Source organism: Aplidium turbinatum, chromosome 12 (assembly GCF_918807975.1).
Source record: "Aplidium turbinatum chromosome 12, kaAplTurb1.1, whole genome shotgun sequence".
Classification (NCBI taxonomy): Eukaryota; Metazoa; Chordata; class Ascidiacea; order Aplousobranchia; family Polyclinidae; genus Aplidium; species Aplidium turbinatum.
In genome coordinates, this window is record NC_137483.1 from 25,394,389 (window position 1) to 25,413,796 (window position 19,408).

At 38.2% G+C, this 19,408-nt stretch overlaps 1 protein-coding gene across 3 annotated transcripts; it reads left to right on the forward strand.

The window, feature by feature from the left end:
- Positions 1 to 753: 753 nt before the first annotated feature.
- On the forward strand, positions 754 to 5,083 carry LOC145780977 (uncharacterized). Of its 3 annotated transcripts, XM_082592668.1 has the most exons (6): positions 1,221 to 2,269; positions 2,722 to 2,799; positions 3,185 to 3,419; positions 3,827 to 4,037; positions 4,519 to 4,681; positions 4,837 to 5,083. In XM_082592668.1, exons 4-6 carry the CDS (start codon positions 3,900 to 3,902, stop codon positions 4,992 to 4,994), a joined length of 459 nt encoding a protein of 152 aa, XP_082448794.1. In that variant the 5' UTR covers positions 1,221 to 2,269; positions 2,722 to 2,799; positions 3,185 to 3,419; positions 3,827 to 3,899; the 3' UTR covers positions 4,995 to 5,083. The 3 variants fall into 3 exon arrangements, with proteins under 3 accessions (XP_082448792.1, XP_082448794.1, XP_082448793.1); XM_082592666.1 differs by lacking the exons at positions 4,519 to 4,681; positions 4,837 to 5,083 and adding an exon at positions 754 to 1,160 and having other exon boundaries at positions 2,146 to 2,269; positions 2,722 to 2,794; positions 3,827 to 4,031; XM_082592667.1 differs by having other exon boundaries at positions 1,221 to 2,799.
- The last annotated feature ends 14,325 nt before the right edge of the window (positions 5,084 to 19,408 follow it).

Sequence of the window (19,408 nt, forward strand, 5' to 3'; positions counted from 1 at the left end):
TTTTATGTTAATATCTTTAAAAAATCTCTGCAGTTGCATATTCACTTTTTTTGTATACTCACGTGTTTTTATCGTGTTATACACGTGTTTTTTACACGCCAGAAGCAGGTTTGTTTCATGTTGTTTTTCTTGTTTATGTTTAAAGTAATTTTTCAACTCTAGTAGGGTATTTGATGCGTTTTATGTTAATATCTTTAAAAAATCTCTGCAGTTGCATATTTACTTTTTTTCTGTACACTCACGTGTTTTTAACGTGTTATACTCGTGTTTTTTTCACGCTAGTAGCAAGTTTGTTTCATCTAGTAGGCTATTTTTTGTGTTTTATGTTAATATCTTTACAATAAGAATTGACTGTGCAACTCAGGAATACAGTATTATGTAATTTTCATTGTTGAGACCGAATTTCTCCCCTTTATTTTTCGTAAACCTTATTTTGCGGTTACCAGCGGTCACCTGATTAAATATCCTTGTGAGTCTGTGACATAAAAAAATGGCACAGAATTTCACTAAGTATTTACTTATCAGCTTAGGAGAGGACTTTTTAGAGTGACTGGTAAGTAGGCTACAAGGTTTGTGTTAATTAATCTTCCATTTATATTTAGAAATCATTAACTGATTTAAATTTACCGAAAAGCGCCTGAAGATAAAAGGTTCAATCTTTCTTTTTACCAAAAGATTGTGCACGAATCGCGGTGAACATACCGAAATGGTGCAGTGCTGTTCAGAAAGGTAGCGAAAAGCTGTGCCTGTTTTTGGTCATCTATCGAAGTATGGTACCTACCTACAGGGCTTGCTGTAGACAGTGCATTTATTTCTATTGTACGAATAGTTTTACTCGATTAGCCTATCATTTAATGTGCAGTCTTAAGAAACAACACTGATTGAAAATACTTTTGTCAATGTTAAGTAAGTCCAGTCTATTTTGTGCTACTGTAGATTAAAAATATGAAGACTATGACTGAGAGCATTTGCAGTCGTTGACTTTATATCAAGAGGTGAAGTTGATCTTGTCCTAGCGAAATGGATATTTCATGATAATGATGTTTTGAAATGTTATTGGCCTGAGCTTCCCGGTTACACGGTTCGCCAGTTATGCCTACAAAATTCAGATGTCAATCCAAATTGGAAAAAGTATCATGTACGAATTATGTACAAAACAGGTAAACATTAATATTAATTTATAATACATAGCCTACGGTATATTACCTAAATAAAAGTTGGAAACAATCAGAGGTAGGGTTTTGCCAGTAGAGTACCCAATGGCCGGCTATATTATACATATATATAATTATGGTGAGTTAAGAGTTGGAATTCACTGGCCTTGTGATTCTCTCTTACCAATTTACATTGCCAAGTGACAAGGTTGTTTCATTCAACAATCAACAACATGTATATGTATATAATATGTTTTCCAATATTAATGGAGTTTTGTGCAACAATATTTATGTTTGCTCTGTTGTTTCTGTTGCAGCACAGCTGCTTGTCTTAATTAGCTGTCAATTTTTTGGTATGTAATTTCCATTTAACCGCTTTAGCAGGTTGTTATTATTCCATATGCAATATGCATAAGATCTTATTCTTCAGTGTATCGTTTTTACTAAGCTTGATCACTGTTATGGGAAAATGACGTGTTGAAGATGGAAGATGGTAGAAAGATGACGTGAACATTTTGCAACACATAATTTGGCTAAACCACTGATAAAGTTACAACATAAAGCACTGATAAAGTTACAGTGCCGGTCTTAGGGTATTTCGGGCCCTGTGCGGAATATGCTGTGCGGACCCCAATGACAATGATCCAATTTAGTAGCGTAGCTAGGTATTTTGAAAGGGGAGGAAGGGTGGTTTGACGGTCGGCGGGCGAAGCCTGGCAGCGTAATCGCCGAAGGCGACACCCAGCGGCGGGGGATCTGGGAGTCCTCCCCCAGAAAACTTTGAAAAATTACGTTGAATTTGGGGCATTCTTTGAGCATGTTCAACAAAAATTTGGGTATGAATATTACTGTAAAAAGGTATGTAATTTCCATTTAACCGCTTTATCAGATTGTTATTATTCCATATGCATGAGATCTTATTCTCCAGTGTATTGTTTTTCCTAATCTTGATCACTGTTATGGGAGATGACCTGTTAATATTTTGCAACAGATGATTTGGCCAAAGCACTGTTAAAGTTACAACATGCTGAAAATACTTCTGATTTGGCTTCAACAGCAGCTAGTGAAGAAAAAGTAAATGATAGTAGACAACCTAAATCGAAAAGAAGAAAGCGGTATAACAATGCATTCATTTTTCCCTGATATTTGTTCATTTCATTTTGATTTTAACTGCTCAAAACTAATTTTACCCTTTCTTAACTTAATTATAATACATGGGTGCATGCCAGTACTTTGCATTATAGTAACTTATTGCATTGAAGTCACAGTTACACTAACGTGGCAGTTGTATATAACGTTTTTGTAACATTGTTGTATAAATTGTATCTAATGTAAGTACATTTTGGCTTGTTACATTGTACCTGACAACACCGTGATGCAAATATAAGCTAATCCTTTAAGATACCGTACACCCATGCATTTCTACGTTTATTGCATGATGATTGGTTGTATATATGCAAAATATGTTGATGTTGACGAGATATCAGTAGGTAATGTACCAATAAGCATTAAGCAAGGGCAAGCATGACATCTAGCTGAAGTAACTGTTTTCAAATTATGAATGCAGGAATTGCTGGTTGCCTATGAGGATTGCATATACAGATGAAAGCGACTCACCGGAGTCAGAAAATATCATTACTGTAAGGTAAGTAAACAAATACTTTAATCACTTATTAATTATGATAATCCCAAAATTTGACGATTTTTAGGTGTCGTTTTTTAGGGAAATTGAGCGGTTTCTAAAAGTAATATGATTTTAAAAAAAATATTGCAATCTCATTTTTAAGGTTAATAGCACGGATTAAGGTGTTCAATCAGAACTTTTCGAACGTTGCCTAAATATGCTGTCGTCATCCAGGATTTTGAGACCAGCATGTGCCCTAGTTAGAATGCGATAGATTGGACAGTCCTGAATAACATAGTTGTCAGTTTGTTTTCGTGTGCGACACTTGAGGGTGTAGAGGGAGCCAAGCATATCACTAAATATATTTTGTTAATGTTCACTCTGACGGTCACTAAATCTTCCATAGGTTTCTACTCCTGTACGAGCAGCTGAGGTTGCTACAACCTTGCAGCAACTGCCACAAGTTCCGGAATTTCCACAATCTTCCTCTGTGAGGGCACCACAGCAATCAAGTCCAGAGCGCGAACAATCAGTCCTTGATTTTCACTTGGATGACAATCAGTTGAATGTTGCAATCGACACTACGCCTGAAGTGACCAAGAACATATCTTGTGACGAATTTGTTGCGCTGCAAAGTGAAGGTTTGCACCTGGTTAAATTAAAACCTTGAAACTTGTTCGATTAACTTCGCTCAACAATTGCTCAGCTGCATCGGTGTGATGATATAGTTTTAGCTATAATTCTTCACTTCGTTTATTTATGTTTACTCTCTTTTTTATCCTTCGTAACTCCCATCTTTACTCACAAGCAGCGCATTTTGAAAATTCAGTTTCTCGAATTTTGGAAGATCTGTTGAGTCTCTCACGTGAGCGCCCCTACAAGAGCATTGTTCTTAATTGGCAGTATTATTTACCACTCGCTTTTCTTGTTTGGCAGCTGCTTAAATCACAACTGCCCTAGCCTGGGAGCTATTCTTTTTGTATTGTCAAAGCAAAGCACCTTTGCTAACACCAAATCATGTTAAAGCAACTATTTATTTTTCACACAGTTCGACGAATTCGAATTGCTCAACTGGAAATTATGGGAACTTTAATTCTGTCAACGAATAATTGGATATAATAATGACAAACGAAAGAAGCGCCCCAGCTCAACAAATAGAGGAACCCCCTTCGGACATTCCATCTTTTCCCATCAACAGCCTGGAGGATTTTGATCAGCTTGAACACAACCTGGGAAACAGCACTGTTCAAAATAAACTGGTAATTTTTTTTTTACTGTTAACATGGCTGTGGAATCGGTATCACAACTCCGACTCTCCTCATACAATAGACATACAAGAAATACTGGTTATTTTCACCCTCTTTAAAACAGTTTTGCAATGTCGTACTGCTGCAAATTTCTTGAAAGTTTCAACAAGCATTGATTGCAGCAAAACAACGATTTGTTTGAAAATGGTCAAAATTATACATTTCCCAAAGTTTTTGACACTTTGACAATGGATAATTTTAAAATTCCTCGCAATGTAGAGCATTCCTCAATTTTATATAGGGGTAGGAGTCAGTGCAATTTTTAAAACTCCGACTCCTTTGGCTAAACTATAAACATTGTTACGGCTCTGACTCCACGGCCCTGACTGTTAACAATGAAATTTAACAGCTTGCAGTATGAGTGCGCTCTACGTTTATTCTATGGAATGTAACCGTGAAGTCTAAATTTTATATGATAAATGTTGTTTTGCAGATTTCTTATTTGAGTCGGTATTTTTCGACGGACTACAAAAAGAGCGTAAAGCAAATTCTTTCTGGAGTATTTACGGATAAGCTTATGACAAAGTTTAATTGGATGGGTCAACGCGGTTCCAAGCGCCCAATTAAAGATTGCAAACTTATTTTTGTAATTTATGGTATGTAGCCTAAACTTTAGATTTTGCACGTATACCCTGCTTAATGAACGTATGTTGCAATCTATTTTTAATATATTTGATCCGTGAAGAATTCTGTATATCTATTGCTAGCCTATTGCTTTTGTGACTAAGCACTAACTCTTTTTTGATTACAGCTTCAGTTCGAACATACAGTTACACAAAAGACACAACCATGGGCGATGTTAAAGCTGTTGTGCAAGAATTTCTCAAATCAGCTGAAAAGAGAATAAGAAGACAGTCAGTTGCAAGGACATCTTCATCCAGCACGGTTCGCCCAACTGATGATGTGTGAAACAGCTGTACTGTCTTCAGTTATATCTGTGTTTTTTGGCATGTGTGATTTTGGTACCAAATAAATTGCCATATTAAACACGGGTTTGATGTGTAAAACACGGGTTTAGAAGTCGTGTAAAACACGGGTTAGAAGTCGTGTAAAAACACGGGTTGCGTTTGTGCAAACACCCGTGTAAAACACGGGTTTAGAAGTCGTGTAAAACACGGGTTAGATGCCGTGTAAAACACGGGTTTAGAAGTCGTGTAAAACACGGGTTAGATGCCGTGTAAAACACGGGTTTAGAAGTCGTGTAAAACACGGGTTAGAAGTCGTGTAAAACACGGGTTTAGAAGTCGTGTAAAACACGGGTTAGATGCCGTGTAAAAAACGGGTTTAGAAGTCGTGAAAAACACGGTTTGCGTTTGTGCAAACACCCGTGTAATACACGGGTGCACATCACGGGTTTTACACGAGAAACTGGGGTAAAAAAACACGTATCTTTCTCGTGTTTTTCACGAGCCAATGTTTATGGGGTAAATTGGTGATAAAGAACAGTTGTATTTGTTGACCTCGGCAAAAATAAGCAGGATTGAATGAACTTGTTTTGTAACACTTGTAGTGGAGCAAGCAATGTAGAGTTTGCTCTTCCCCAATTTATAATCGATTATTGGATCTTGGATTGAAACAAAGCATAATATAAAGTTTGTAATATTGTTAAAGGGGCAATGTATCTCAGCTTAAATGCTATGCCGCAGAGTGCAGACCTTTGCAAGCTGCTTTCTAAGATTAATAATATGACTATCCCATGTCAATCGCTCATCCAAGGTTACACCTAGATAGTTTCGGAATGGCCCGTTTCGGTGAGTCCGATCCCTTAACGAGGGATTTTTTCAATTTTTTTTTTAAATTATTGGGTACCGTAGCTTAATTATCATTGCCGTTTTAGGGTTAAGGGTTAGGGGTTAGAGGTTAGGGACTCACCGAATCGGGCTCACCGAATAGTAGCAGACCCAGATAGTTTATACATTTCTTCCTTTCGATGGATCGGCCACTGATGGACAGACTAAAATTTTCTGCTGCACTTTTTTTGTTACAGAGGATCATATAAGTAGTTTTACTATAATTTAATGAAAGTTTATTGGATTTCATCCACACATCAATTTTTCCTATTTCACTATTGACATTTTTTTGGAGAGATGACAGACATTTATCTGACATATGAAAGTTTGAGTCATCAGCAAAAAGTGTAGTTGAAAAAGAAGATGCATTTGGGTCATTCCGTGTCAAAACACCGAAATTTCAAAAAAGTTCCCACCCGACCCTCTCAGATTTTGCTCAAACTTTATCGGAATGTTGGTAGACATAATTCAGCAATATATGTAAAAATTTAGCTCTTCATCACTTTTTGTTTAAAATTTATACCCCCCCAAACTTTTGCACCTCCGCAAATTAGTCGTTTTCATCTCATTTTATAGCGTTTTTGAAGGATCATATCTTCAGATTGAAATGAGCTACAGTGCTGAAACTGGGAAGTTTGGTAGACATTTTCCCACTGATTTCAGACATGTATTTGATAGAAATGTAGTGTGTTGCAAATTTGAGTTACATTTCTTTGAAAATAGCCCTTTCTATACATGCAAACATATTTTTTGCAAACTCTGGAGTCCTGTATCTCCCGCAACAAGTATGACAGTGCAACAAAACTACTGTTGGTTTTCACTCATATATGTAAGATTACTCTGATAAAATGTGAGGCTTCTAACTGCAGTGACTTTGCAGTAATGAATTCGAACACACCACACATTTTGCGAAAATGGTAAAATTGCGCCACCTTGTGAGGACCATTTCATAATGTGGGCAACATTTCAGAAACTTGAAAATTTTACAAGAATATGTCTTTGCCCTAAGCTTCAACATATCAAACTTTCAAGAATGTGTCTCAACTATACTTCTTCACTCAAATTAGACTCTAAATCGCATAAGAAGCTGTCAAGACAAAAGTTTTTTAAGCTACGAATTTTTTTGGTGGGTGAATTACACACTACATTTTTATATTTAACACATAAGAAAATAGGTAAATGATCAGAGATGTCATGTAAGCAAATGCCATAGGCATTTTGGTTACAAGTTATGTTTGTGTAGATGTGATCTAGTAGGCTTGGATTAGATTCTCCACAAAATCTAGTTGCACTTGTTATCAATGACTGGCAGCCTGCAGCTTCAAGGGCTTCTTTATAATTTAATACTGCAGGAGACTTTGCAGCCTTTAACAAGTCAATATTTATGTCTCCACAAATTATGTATTTACATTGAGAGCTTTCTAATTTGTTTAAAGAATCAATTATTTTGTCTTTGAATGCAGAAAAAGCGTAACTAGGATGATGATATATGACTCCTACAATAATACTTGGTGAGTTTTTTTGCACAATTTCCACCCAAAGATTTTCACAATTGGGTATATCAATCGAAAGGTATTTTCGCTCATTAAATATATTGCCTTGTTTTAAGTAAAGTGCAACACCACCAGCACTGCTACAAGAATCCTTATGTAGCATGACATAGCCTGGTAAGGAATAATTAAGGAACGAGTTAGGACCAATTTTTGTTTCTGAAATGGCAAGAATATCAGGAGAATGATTGACAAGTTGAATAAATTCTTCAATGTTTTCTTTGTTTTTCCCTAGACTTCTTGTACTAAAGTGAAACAAAGACAAACTACTTTTAAAACTTGTAACAGTTTCTTGCAATTGTTTATAGTTAAAATATTGTATATTTGGTTCTGGTTTTAATTGGTTTGTTATATTTTTTGAGCATTTTGGTTGATTATCCTCAACATTTGATTCCAGGCAGTTGCTGTCGTGTGATGTGTTGCACTTCACTTCACAATCAACATCAATGTTAATTAGGTTTAGCAATCATTATCAGAATTTCTTTGAAATGGTAACACATCCTGTAAACAACTTGCACAAAAAAAAGGTTGGTTATTGTTCACAAGTATAGAAAATTGTTTAGAAGTTAAACCAATGCATTTTAAATGTAGCCAATAATCACAAATATCACATCATTGGACAGATCTTTGCTTTGGTTTACATAGTTTGATGAGTCATTCCATTATAATTCAACAAATGGTGAACACCACCATCTCTTAGATTTTCTTCATTTTTACATATTTGGTATATATTTTAGAATAATATTCACAACTGTTGGAATTTTTTTGATACCTTGTGTCGTTATCAAGCTATCGCAATTTAAAATTTTACATTTTTGCCACTAGTGGCGCCATTGTGTGTGGGAATATTTTGGGAAAATGCTCTAAAGTCACCATTTCTTGTCCAATTATGATGAACAAAGTGTCTATTCTCATGTTCTCATGGGTGAGGAATTCAATTATGCTATTAAAATATCAAAAAAACAATTGCTTGATATGAAAATCCTCATGTTATTTTTTTAAATTTCCTCAAACTTTAAGGCCCCCCCACTCCCCCATGATTGCATCAATTTTTTTCTGATTGGCTCCATTTTGTAAAGTGATTGTTTATTTACCAAGAAATGAAAAATCTTTCACTGAACTTTTCTCTAAGTGCTTTTATCACATTAACTGTTAGCATACCCATTGCAAGCTAATAATTATATTTAAGCTATTGTGAAGTTGGGGATAACAATTATGACTTCAGAGCCATTATGACTTTACAAAGACATAAAAATGATGTGGTTAACCTCAATTTAAAATAAGTAATATCACACCAAATCAGAAAAATCAATTTATTAAAATATAGAGCTTTGCCACACAAGTGTGGCTTCTTCAGTATAATCTTATCCAAATAGAATTATATTTGAATATTTTCAATCGTTTCAATCTTATTCAAATAGAATTATATTTGAATATTTTCAATACTTCCTATTCGAATAAGATTATACTGAAGAAGCCGCACTTGTGTGGCAAAAGCTTTATATCTTAATAAATTGATTTTTCTGATTTGGTGTGATATTGTTTATTTTAAATTGAGGTTAACCACATCATTTTTATGTCTTTGTGAAGTCATAATGGCTCTGAAGTCATAATTGTTATCCCTAACTTCACAATAGCTTAAATATAATTATTAGCTTGCAATAGGTATGCTAACAGTTAATGTGATAAAAGCACTTAGAGAAAAGTTCAGTGAAAGATTTTTCATTTCTTGGTAAATAAACAATCACTTTACAAAATGGAGCCAATCAGAAAAAAATTGATGCAATCATGGGGGAGTGGGGGAGGGCCTTAAAGTTTGAGGAAATTTAAAAAAATAACATGAGGATTTTCATATCAAGCAATTGTTTTTTTGATATTTTAATAGCATAATTGAATTCCTCACCCATGAGAACATGAGAATAGACACTTTGTTCATCATAATTGGACAAGAAATGGTGACATTAGAGCATTTTCCCAAAATATTCCCACGCCCAATGGCGCCACTAGTGGCAAAAATGTAAAATTTTAAATTGCGATAGCTTGATAACGACACAAGGTATCAAAGAAATTCCAACAGTTATGAATATTATTCTAAAATATGTACCAAATATGTAAAAATAAAGAAAATCTAAGAGATGGTGGTGTAAAATTTCTTCAAAATTTGTTGAATTATAATGGAATGACTCTGATACAAACTTTACAAGAATTTTTGGATGCCATAGTTATCAGAAAAGGAGATTTCAGGATAGAATCACCAATTTCAAAAAATTTATGAGTTCAAGTTATGTATGAGTGGCTCATAGTTCAACAGTTTGAAATCAACATCAATTTTCATTTTAAACAAATCATCAGGAGTTTCAATAACATACCATATGTCTTCGCTTTCTTCAAAAACAATTATCTTTCCATTTTTTGTATGGCATTTGGAAAATCTTTCATCACAACAGTTTTTAACATAATGAAATAATTTAGCACGCAATGGGGTTAAATCTTTTGTGATGAAAGCACTTGGGATCTTGTTAAGAACATTTCCTTGCTTCAAGTTTTTTTTCTTAACATAATTTCATTTCTTTTCTTGTATGACATGAAACGTACAATAATTGGTCTTGGTTTTTTTGAAATTTGTTTTTTCCTGCCCAAACGGTGTGCTCTTTGGATATCCTCCTTACAAATGTTGATGCCCAATTCTTTACTAATTTTTAATATAACTTCCTCCCCATCATCACCTTCTTCATGCGATTCTTCAACATTAAAAATTCTTAGGTTTTCTCTTCTCCCATACTGATCCAGTTTGTCAATTGTGAAAATTTTTGTGTTGATTAGTTGTTTTAGAATGGTGTTGTCTTCTTTGACCTCTTTTCTTGTCTCATCCAGTTGTTCCTTTATATATCCTACATCACTCACTACGCCCTGCAGAGAAGCTTTCAGTTCCTTCAATTCTTCTTTAATATCTTGTAGCAGTAGCACACTTTCATCTTTTTCTGATTTTTTCGCTCTTGTAACTAATTTACTAGAAACCTTGATTACAAATAGAATGTTACTTACTAAGAAGTTACTTACAAAACAGATTTCAAGTTGTAGAAGTATCTCACTCAATGTCTGCTAAATGAGAAATATGTTATGGATTACCACAAGGATCGATCCTTGGACCACTGTTATTTTTAATCTATGTTAATGATTTTTCGAGATGTTTAGTACACTCTGAATCTACAATGTTTGCTGACGATACCGATTTATTCCTTTGTAGTAAAAATTATGACAAACTTTTCGAAATGGCAAATGAGGAAATGACAGGAGTAACAAATTGGTAAGCAGCAAATAAGCTATCACTAAATGTAAAAAAAACAAAATACATGTTATTCAATAATACAAATAAACTTTCAAACCTCTTTCACACACTGTTTATATTGGGTGCAACCTAGTTCGTACCTTGAACCATTTGTACAGTCAGTTCGTACCTTGAAAAGATCGAGAAAAAAAATTAAAAAAAGCCAAAGTCGCTGATCGCAGTTTAATAGCACAAAGCCGAAGTCGCTGATCGGAGTTTCCCCAAACAATTTGAAGCAAACTCGAGGGTTAGGTAAGGTGCATCATCTGCCCCTCATTTTTTTCTTTGATTTTCTGCAGTGGATTAAAATGTTCCTTTTTATGATTGTTGAAGATGTGCAACTTTTCAGAAGAATTCATTAACATCTAGGGGTACCACAATTGGATTAAATTATGTCATTTTTTGTTATTTTGGGGTCATTTCGTGGCTACTGGTACAGTTGTGGAACCGTATGTGGTAGATTTTTATGAAATTTCATATGTAGAATCTCTGTGCAATTCTGAGAGAAGTGATACCAATTTTACCAAGTACTTTTTGAGACATCGGCGATTGAAAATTGGCCATTTTCGTGATCGCTCATGCGTAAAAATTAACTGCAAATTTTGTTTGACCTATTAGGCTATTATGAAGGTGTTTCAAATGGTAACTTGAAAATTCCAATGCATATGAGTTATCCAAAGTAAGGAGGTTCTGCAAAGATATATTTTTTGTTTGTTGTTATATCACTACAGGCCACCAAGTGGCTAGTTTCACACATGACTATTTGTGATCATTCATGCATGACAAAACTTTGATCGCTTATAGCAAAAAACACTCTACTTCGATTTTTCTGCAACTTGGCTTAAATGAAAGATAATATCCTTGGCTTTCTAGCTTCCAAATATGAAGTGGGATAATTGAGTAGAAATGAGGTAGTTTTCTGTAGTAAATGTACCATGCATTTTTTAAAGTAAAGAAAGGATAGGTAGAACAGTTTAAACAACTGACTGAGGGGAGACGTTAAAACCAATTCCGTGGCCGGTTACAACGTCTTATACAACAGTTACAACGTTAAATTGGGATTCTCATGAGTTAGACAAACACAAACTGAATGGGTTCCGGAAGCTCCTACCAAAACGCACCATTTTGGCCTTAATGTGCAAAATTTTGACAAACCAATCTTCATATCTGGTTGTCTCTTTTTAAACTCCTGATACAACTCATGTAGTGTCACCAAACCAATCTTCCAAAACCTCAACCACGTCGACAAAGGGCTTTCCCTCAAGAGATTATTGATTCTGTGTTGAAGTTCTATGAAGATGATGAGTTTAGTAGGTTACTTCCAAGTCAAAAGGATAAAGTGTCTGTGGGCAAAAAATGCTATCAACAAAACAGATTGGTTTTGGTGACACTAAATGAATTATTGTATCAGGAGTTTAAAAGAGACAATCAGATATGAAGTTTGGTTTGTCAAAATTTTGCATATTAAGGCCAAAGTGGTGCGTTTTGGCAGGAGCTTCCGGAACCCATTCAGTTTGTGTATGTCTAATTCATGATAATTCCAAGTTACTGATAGAGGCGGGAAATTTAGCAGAATCTTACAGACTTGCTTTCTTTAATGGTATGTGATATTACCTCAAGAGAATGCATGTTTTGCAAGTGCGACCAATGTCCATCTTCAGAAGTTTTGAGAAGCCACCTTAACTCGTTGTTTGAGGATCATGATGAAGACATTACTTTTAAACAGTGGACAACAGTTGATAGAGCAGAAATTGTTACGATGATCACGAGTGTTTCAGATTTCATAGAAACCTTGATTGAAAAGCTGGTCTAACTTCTTCCACATAGTTATGTGTCCAAAGCACAATCAAATTGTTACAAGTCCAGAAAAAAAAATTTGCAAGAAGGTGATGTTTTGATTGCAATGGACTTTTCAGAGAATTATTCCTTTCATGCGCAAAATGAAATCCAGGGCTTTCACTGGACACATGCCCAAGCAACTGTGCATCCAGTATTTTGCTATCACAAAAACACCGACTCCGACATGGTTGAACACTTATCCCTTTGCATTCTATCAGACATACGGGTTCATGACGTGCAAAAGGTGTATTACATACAAATTGCAAAGTTTAAACGTCTTGTCAAATTTATCTTGTCGTGCTATGGCTTGTGCTGGTTTTTAGCACCGTGCCAAGTCAACGCACCAACAAACGACTTGCGCTTTATTGAAGTTTTACACCAATACAAAGAAGAAGACAAGCTGGTAGCAGAGGTAGCGCTTAAATATTTCATGCTACACACATGGTACTTGTCTGGAGAACTTTCTCCCTTAGCCCTTTTCAGCACCAAGACACTGCCAGCTAAGAAAGCAGCAATGGCAAGAGCAATACTGAAGAAAATGAAAAGCTTCAGACAGCCATTAAAAAGATTTGTAGAAGGTTTTGGAAAACTAAGGTTGATTCCAATGTTGTCAGCCACCAAGTTGGCTGATCTATTGATCTAATCAATGAAGATGCCTGGTTCCTTTTTGCAGCACTAAAGCTTGGCCATTGTACAAGTTTCATGGACGAAGATGTTCTTCAGTGAGACAGCTGTCCTTCATATGCAGCTTGCTGCACAGTTGTAAGGCAGCTGAGAGTAGTGAATGATGCAGCTGAACGGGGCGTCAAGCTTGGATGCGACTATGTTTCATTGGCAAAGTCTGAACAGAGATTCCCAACTGTTCTGCAGACTGTTGAAGGCAGCTATCGGCAGCGTCCGAATTTACGGAAGAAGGAAATGAACAACAATGTTCAATGGATACTGCATATTTTGTTGAGCAGGCAACTGTGCCTTTTCTAACTGAGTTATTTCAATTCGGAAAATACAGAATTTTGCAAATTCGGCAAAACAATGTGCATTTATTGGTGTTTTGTGACCAAAACAGTGAATGTTAAAGTTTCGATAAAGTTCAGCGAATATTTTTTTGCAATATAATGATCAAAAGGTGTGCAGTTAAGAGAGAAAAACCCTAAAATGAATGATTTAACGCTTTTACATATGTATACCACAGACATGCCATCTGAAACAAGGTTTTTCACATTTTTTGCTCGACGTCTATATGTCAAAAATTCATTCGCGATGTGGTACCCCTAGATCCAAGTCATTTCGCATAAAACTTCACAGGTGTGTTTACTTTGACAAAAGGAACACTTTTGACAACTGCAGAACAAAATTTAAACGAAAAAGGGCAGATGATGCACCCTAGGGGTTAGGGTTAGCAGAAACTGCGGAAAAATGTTTGCGGAAACTGCGATCATCGAGGGTAAGAGCATAGATTACCGTACTCTACGGTTAGAGTTAGCGGAATCTGCGGAAAAATGTTTGCGGAAACTGCGATCAGCGGACTTCGGTTTTGAGCTATTTTTTTTCTCGATCTTTTCAGGGGGAAAATTTTAAAATGATTCCCGAAACTGTGATCAGCAACTTCAGCTTTTTTTAAATTTTTTTTCTCGATTCTTTCTAGCACGGATATATTTACTCAGCGGATATGAAAGCTTATCCTTTTCCGCACCGGATAAAAACAACTGTGGAGCTACTGTGATTTGCCGCGTGTTTCAAATTCAAAACAAAGAGCGAAAAAAAAAAATGTAGAAATAGTTGAAAGAACCTTTGAGAATAACAACTGAATAGCGTGGAAGTTTAGTCTAGAGTTATAAGACAGTTATCTTCTTTGGGTACCAGAATGGTGTATACGTGTTGTGTTCCTCAGTGCAATTACGGGTTATCGATCCAATAAGAATGATGGAGAGAAGTGTATGATCTTTCGATTTCCCAAGGATCCTGAGATGCGCCAAACTTGGATAAATGCCATTCCACGTAAAAATTTAAATGTTACTGATTCTTGTAGAATATGCGCCAAACACTTTTGTGAAGACGACTTTGAAAAATGTTCCACTGATAAAAGTAAAAGCCGACAACAACGGAGAGGTTCTGCAGCTCTTAAACAACTTCGATTAAAATCCCTTAAGTTTTTCCTGGACTGCCACATTGTGCCACAATATAATATTTGTCAAAACCTGCACCAAGAAAACGTGAAACTTCTGCTTCTACAACCACTGCAAGATGTGAAAAGGTCAATGCAGAAATTCAGCGACAAACCAAAGCATTTCATGCTGAAGATGCTGTTGATAACTTGAGCTCTTTAAAAATTAAACTTTGTGATGCTGTGTTACCAACCAACTATGTGAAAGTAGTAAAAGAACATTCAATTGAACTTCACTATATTTCATCTTTTGATGAAATCAATAATGTAGCACCAAGACTCATGACTTCATTGATCATAACAGAAGATATGGTTGCACATGCTTTTGTGTCATCAGTTCAGCTACCAAAAGAAATGTACATGCATTTGATGGACTCTCCATTGATATGCAAAGTTACAGAAGTTTGCAATTTACTTGCATTCTGTAAAAACCTTTGTAGTGCCAACAATTATAATGCTTGTAACAATAACTACCATTTGCTCACTTTGGCTTGTACTTCAATTGAGCAACACATCATCATTTGATAACTTGAACAACTACAAAGTTTTTTCTGTGAAATTATTTTCAGTTGCAAAATCTTTGCAAATTTTGAAGTGGACATCATTACAACGATGGTAGCAAATTCATACATGAACCCCAATATAAAGTTAATTTTACTAGTTTATTAATATGTCATTATCTGAGAAAGAACAAGTTTCTGTTTACAATTTAAACTGATAAAAAGTAGGTTAATTATATGGATGTAGCTAAAATCAAGTTTATCTATTTACTTAACACTTCAATATCCTTTGTTGAGTGAACTTGGTGCTTTTTTTCCTTGACATTGAATATGTTGCCATTGAATGTGTAGACATTACTTTTTCCAAGTTTCTCTTTTGCCTGATTAACCACGTGGTCCCCCCCGTCAGTAACATACGAAATTATATAAAATACGTATGCGAAACGAAGCTTGTCAAACAAGAGCTAATGAGACTGTTCAGCGCAGGGTGGGTAGGTAAAGGCCCTTTTCAGAGCACGGCAGTGCTCGCACTGTCGAAAAGTACCGACGACCCACCGTACTGCAGCTGAACACCGAGGGCAACACAGCCAGCATCCAGCAAGCTCAACATCATCGAGCACCTGGCCACCAAGCATCAAACCCTTATTATCCTTCTCCAGGAGACTCACTACACATCTGTGGATAAGTTGGTACTAACCAACTTCACACTCGCAGGCGCAACCTGCAGCAGGAAACTCGGCCTCGCCACGTTTGTCCATGACTGGCTGAGCTGGTCCTTGGTTGACCAATCCCAAGCTCAATCGGAGATCGAGTGGCTTTGTGTAGATGTAGCAGGCTACAACATCGTCAATGTCTACAAGCCCCCACCTTTGCGGATAACATCAACAGCCATCCCAGTGTTCCCCTACCCCAGCCTCTATGCTGGCGATTTTAACTGCCACCACACTGACTGGGGCTACAACTCCATCAACAACGACGGAGAAATTCTGGCCGCTTGGGCAACCAACAACAACCTCGCCCTCTTATACGATCCTAAGGGCGCACCGAGCTTCCACTCCGGTCGTTGGAACACTGGCACGAACCCAGACCTGGCTTTCGCAAGTGATGACCCCAATGATCGCCAGCCGGACAGACGTGTGCTAGAGAAGTTCCCAAGGTCTCAACACCGACCCTCGCTAATCACGCCCCCTTGCTTGCCACACCTATTCCGAGCAAGCCTGTCAAGCGATGGAACTTCCGAAAGGTCGATTGGGAATACTGCAGCTTCCTCACAAACGAAGCTATGCAGTACCTCCCATCCCCACACACCATCAAAGTGGATGAAGCCTACCAGGACTTCTGTGATGCAATCATATCTGCGGCAAAAGACTCCATCCCGCGAGGTCGACAAAAAAACTACATACCTTGCTGGGATGTGGAGTGCGACAGGCTGTACTGCAACTTCCTCCGTTCCCCCCAGGGCACCGCCACCACCAACTCAGTAACAGCCCTGCTGGCAAGATTGGATTCAAAGAGGAAATAGCGCTGGACAGAAGCCATAGACTCAATCGACTTCACGCACTCCAGCCGCACAGCATGGAGTATACTCAACATCCTCACTGGCAGATCACATGCCTCTCGTCGCCAATGCCCCATTTCAGCAAATGCCATTGCCTCTCAACTTGTGAAAAATGGAGTGCACAGAACGAGAGACCATGAATCAGACAAGTCCGTCCTCAAGGAAATGACGGACCTCTGGAAGGTCCCAACACCTGTCGAGGGCAACATCTCTGGTGAGTTTACCCCAGAAAAATTTGCCTCCGCCCTCCAGCACCTAAAGCCAGGCAAATCCCAGGGCCTTGACCAACTATGCCCGGAACTAATACTCCAAGCTGCCCCCTCTATGAGGTCCTGGTTAAAAGACTTCCTTTCCTGCTGCTTGCGTCACCTGCGCAATGCGCATCCCAAGAATCTGGAGAAGAGCCCTAGTGGTTGCAGTCCCAAAGCCGAAGAAGCCCCCAGGAGATCCGAAGAGCTACCGCCCTATCTCTCTGCTCTGTATCCCCTTCAAGATACTCGAGAGACTTATCTACGCCCGTGTCGAACCGATAATAGACCCTCAGCTCCCTCGGGAACAAGCCGGCTTTCTCCACGGAAGATCAACCGTAGACCAGGTCACTCTGATGACCCAAGACATCGAGGACAGCTTCTCGGCAAAAAAGAAAGCTGTTGCCGTGTTTGTCAATCTCACGGCTGATTACGACACTGTATGGCACAGCGGCCTTACCTGCAAACTACTTCGTCTCCTTCCTGACAGGCACATGGTCCATATGATTATGGAACTTGTGCAAAACCGCAGCTTTACCCTTTCCACCGGTAGCGGTGACAAAGTAGACTACGTCGACTCAGGAACGGCGTCCCACAGGGCTCTGTCCTGGCTGCCCTCCTCTTTAACACTTACATCTATGACCTGCCTGACACCATCTCCAGGAAGTATGCTTACGCAGACGATCTGGCTCTCCTGCATCCAGCCGGAGATTGGCATTCAATGGAGAGGAACCTAAGCCAGGACATGTCAAATATATCAACATATCTCCAGAAATGGAAGGTACAGCTCAGCAAGGCAAAGACAGTGTCGGCGGCCTTCCATCTAAACAACAAGGAAGCAAAACGTGAGATCAACATTACCACCGATGACGAACACCTGCCCTACTGCGCCGAACCCACCTACCTCGGCGTAACCTTGGACAGGTCACTCACGTACCAACGACACCTGGAGTCACTGCGCAAAAAACTATCTGCGCCCGTTGCACTTTTGAGGCGACTGGCTTGTTCCGGCTGGGGAGCTGATATGAAAACCCTTCGCACAGCTATCTTGGCCCTCGTTCATTCTACCGCTGGGTACTGTGCACTAGTGTGGTGCCGCAGCTCCCACACCCACCACATTGACACCGCCATCAATGACGCACTGTGACTGGATGCCTGCGTCCCACTCCAACGGACTGCCTTCCCATCCTTGCAGGCATCCAACCTGCTGAGCTTCGCCGTAAAGGAGCCATGATTTCCCTTGCTCGTCGCACACTGGACCCCGACCACCTCCTCCACAGTACATTCCAGCGCCTACCTGGAGAACAGCAGCGACTGAAATCAAGACGCCCATTTGTGCCCGCCGCACGACAGCTTCTGAACAACGTTGAAGATCTTGGAATAAGTGCGGCACACTGGACGAACTACACATGGAACACGGAGTGGCAAAACAACACCTCCTGACTTCGTGATTTCTTACCCGACGTCAATCTCCACCCTCCGGGAATGTCCCTTGCAAGACTTGCGTGGGTCTGGCTTAACCGCCTACGAACTGGCGTCAGTCGCTTTTGTTAGTGGCGCCACAGACCAGACAGTAGACCATGTCGTCCATGACTGCCCAATCCATCAACCACCACATGGAACACTTGGACTGAAGGCCCTGGATGACGAGACTGTCGAGTGGCTGATGACATCATGCCCAAACATATAGTCTGGAAGAACAGCTCATACGACAAAGAAGAACCAATAAAAGCTTTTTTTTAGTTACAGATTCAGTGGTTGCCATTCCTGTACCTTTCAATTTTGTTTTTGACTTAAATATCATGTCACGAATAGACCGCCTGGTAAATTTTACATCATAGGTTGTTTTTAGACCTTTGGGACAGTGGATGGCAAATACTGATGTCCCAAGCAGTTACCTCAGTACCAGTACTCATTCTCCCATTAAATATATTTAAAACATGATTAACAAATGAGGCATGGCTGCTTGATGCGCAAAAACAAACCAAGGTTGCTTTAGCCATTCGACTCTCATCAACCTTGGTTTGTTTTTGCGCATTGTCATCATTATTTTGTCATAGTAGTTAGGTTCGTGTAGTTTAGTTTAAATATAGTTTAAATTTGCCTATAAATATTTTACGCAGCCAGTTAATATTTACGCAGTATTCTACCAGTTAGTTTTGGCAGTTAGTCTTGGTCAGTATCTTAGGCTACTGCAGATTCATTTATTTATTTATTTAGTGACAGTTTTTAGGTTTTGCTTTCTTATGTTTGCTTTTTAGGCACTAAAGATGCTCTAAAGTTAGAGCGAAATGCATATGCCAATAGGGCTCTGCTGATTTTCCATGTATTTTGTAATAAAGAATC

Coding starts and splice junctions, on each gene's coding strand:
- LOC145780977 (XM_082592666.1), top strand. Junction 2,270..2,721: donor AAATCGAAAAGAAGAAAGCG/GTATAACAATGC, acceptor TTATGAATGCAG/GAATTGCTGGTTGCCTATGA. Junction 2,795..3,184: donor AGTCAGAAAATATCATTACT/GTAAGGTAAGTA, acceptor AATCTTCCATAG/GTTTCTACTCCTGTACGAGC.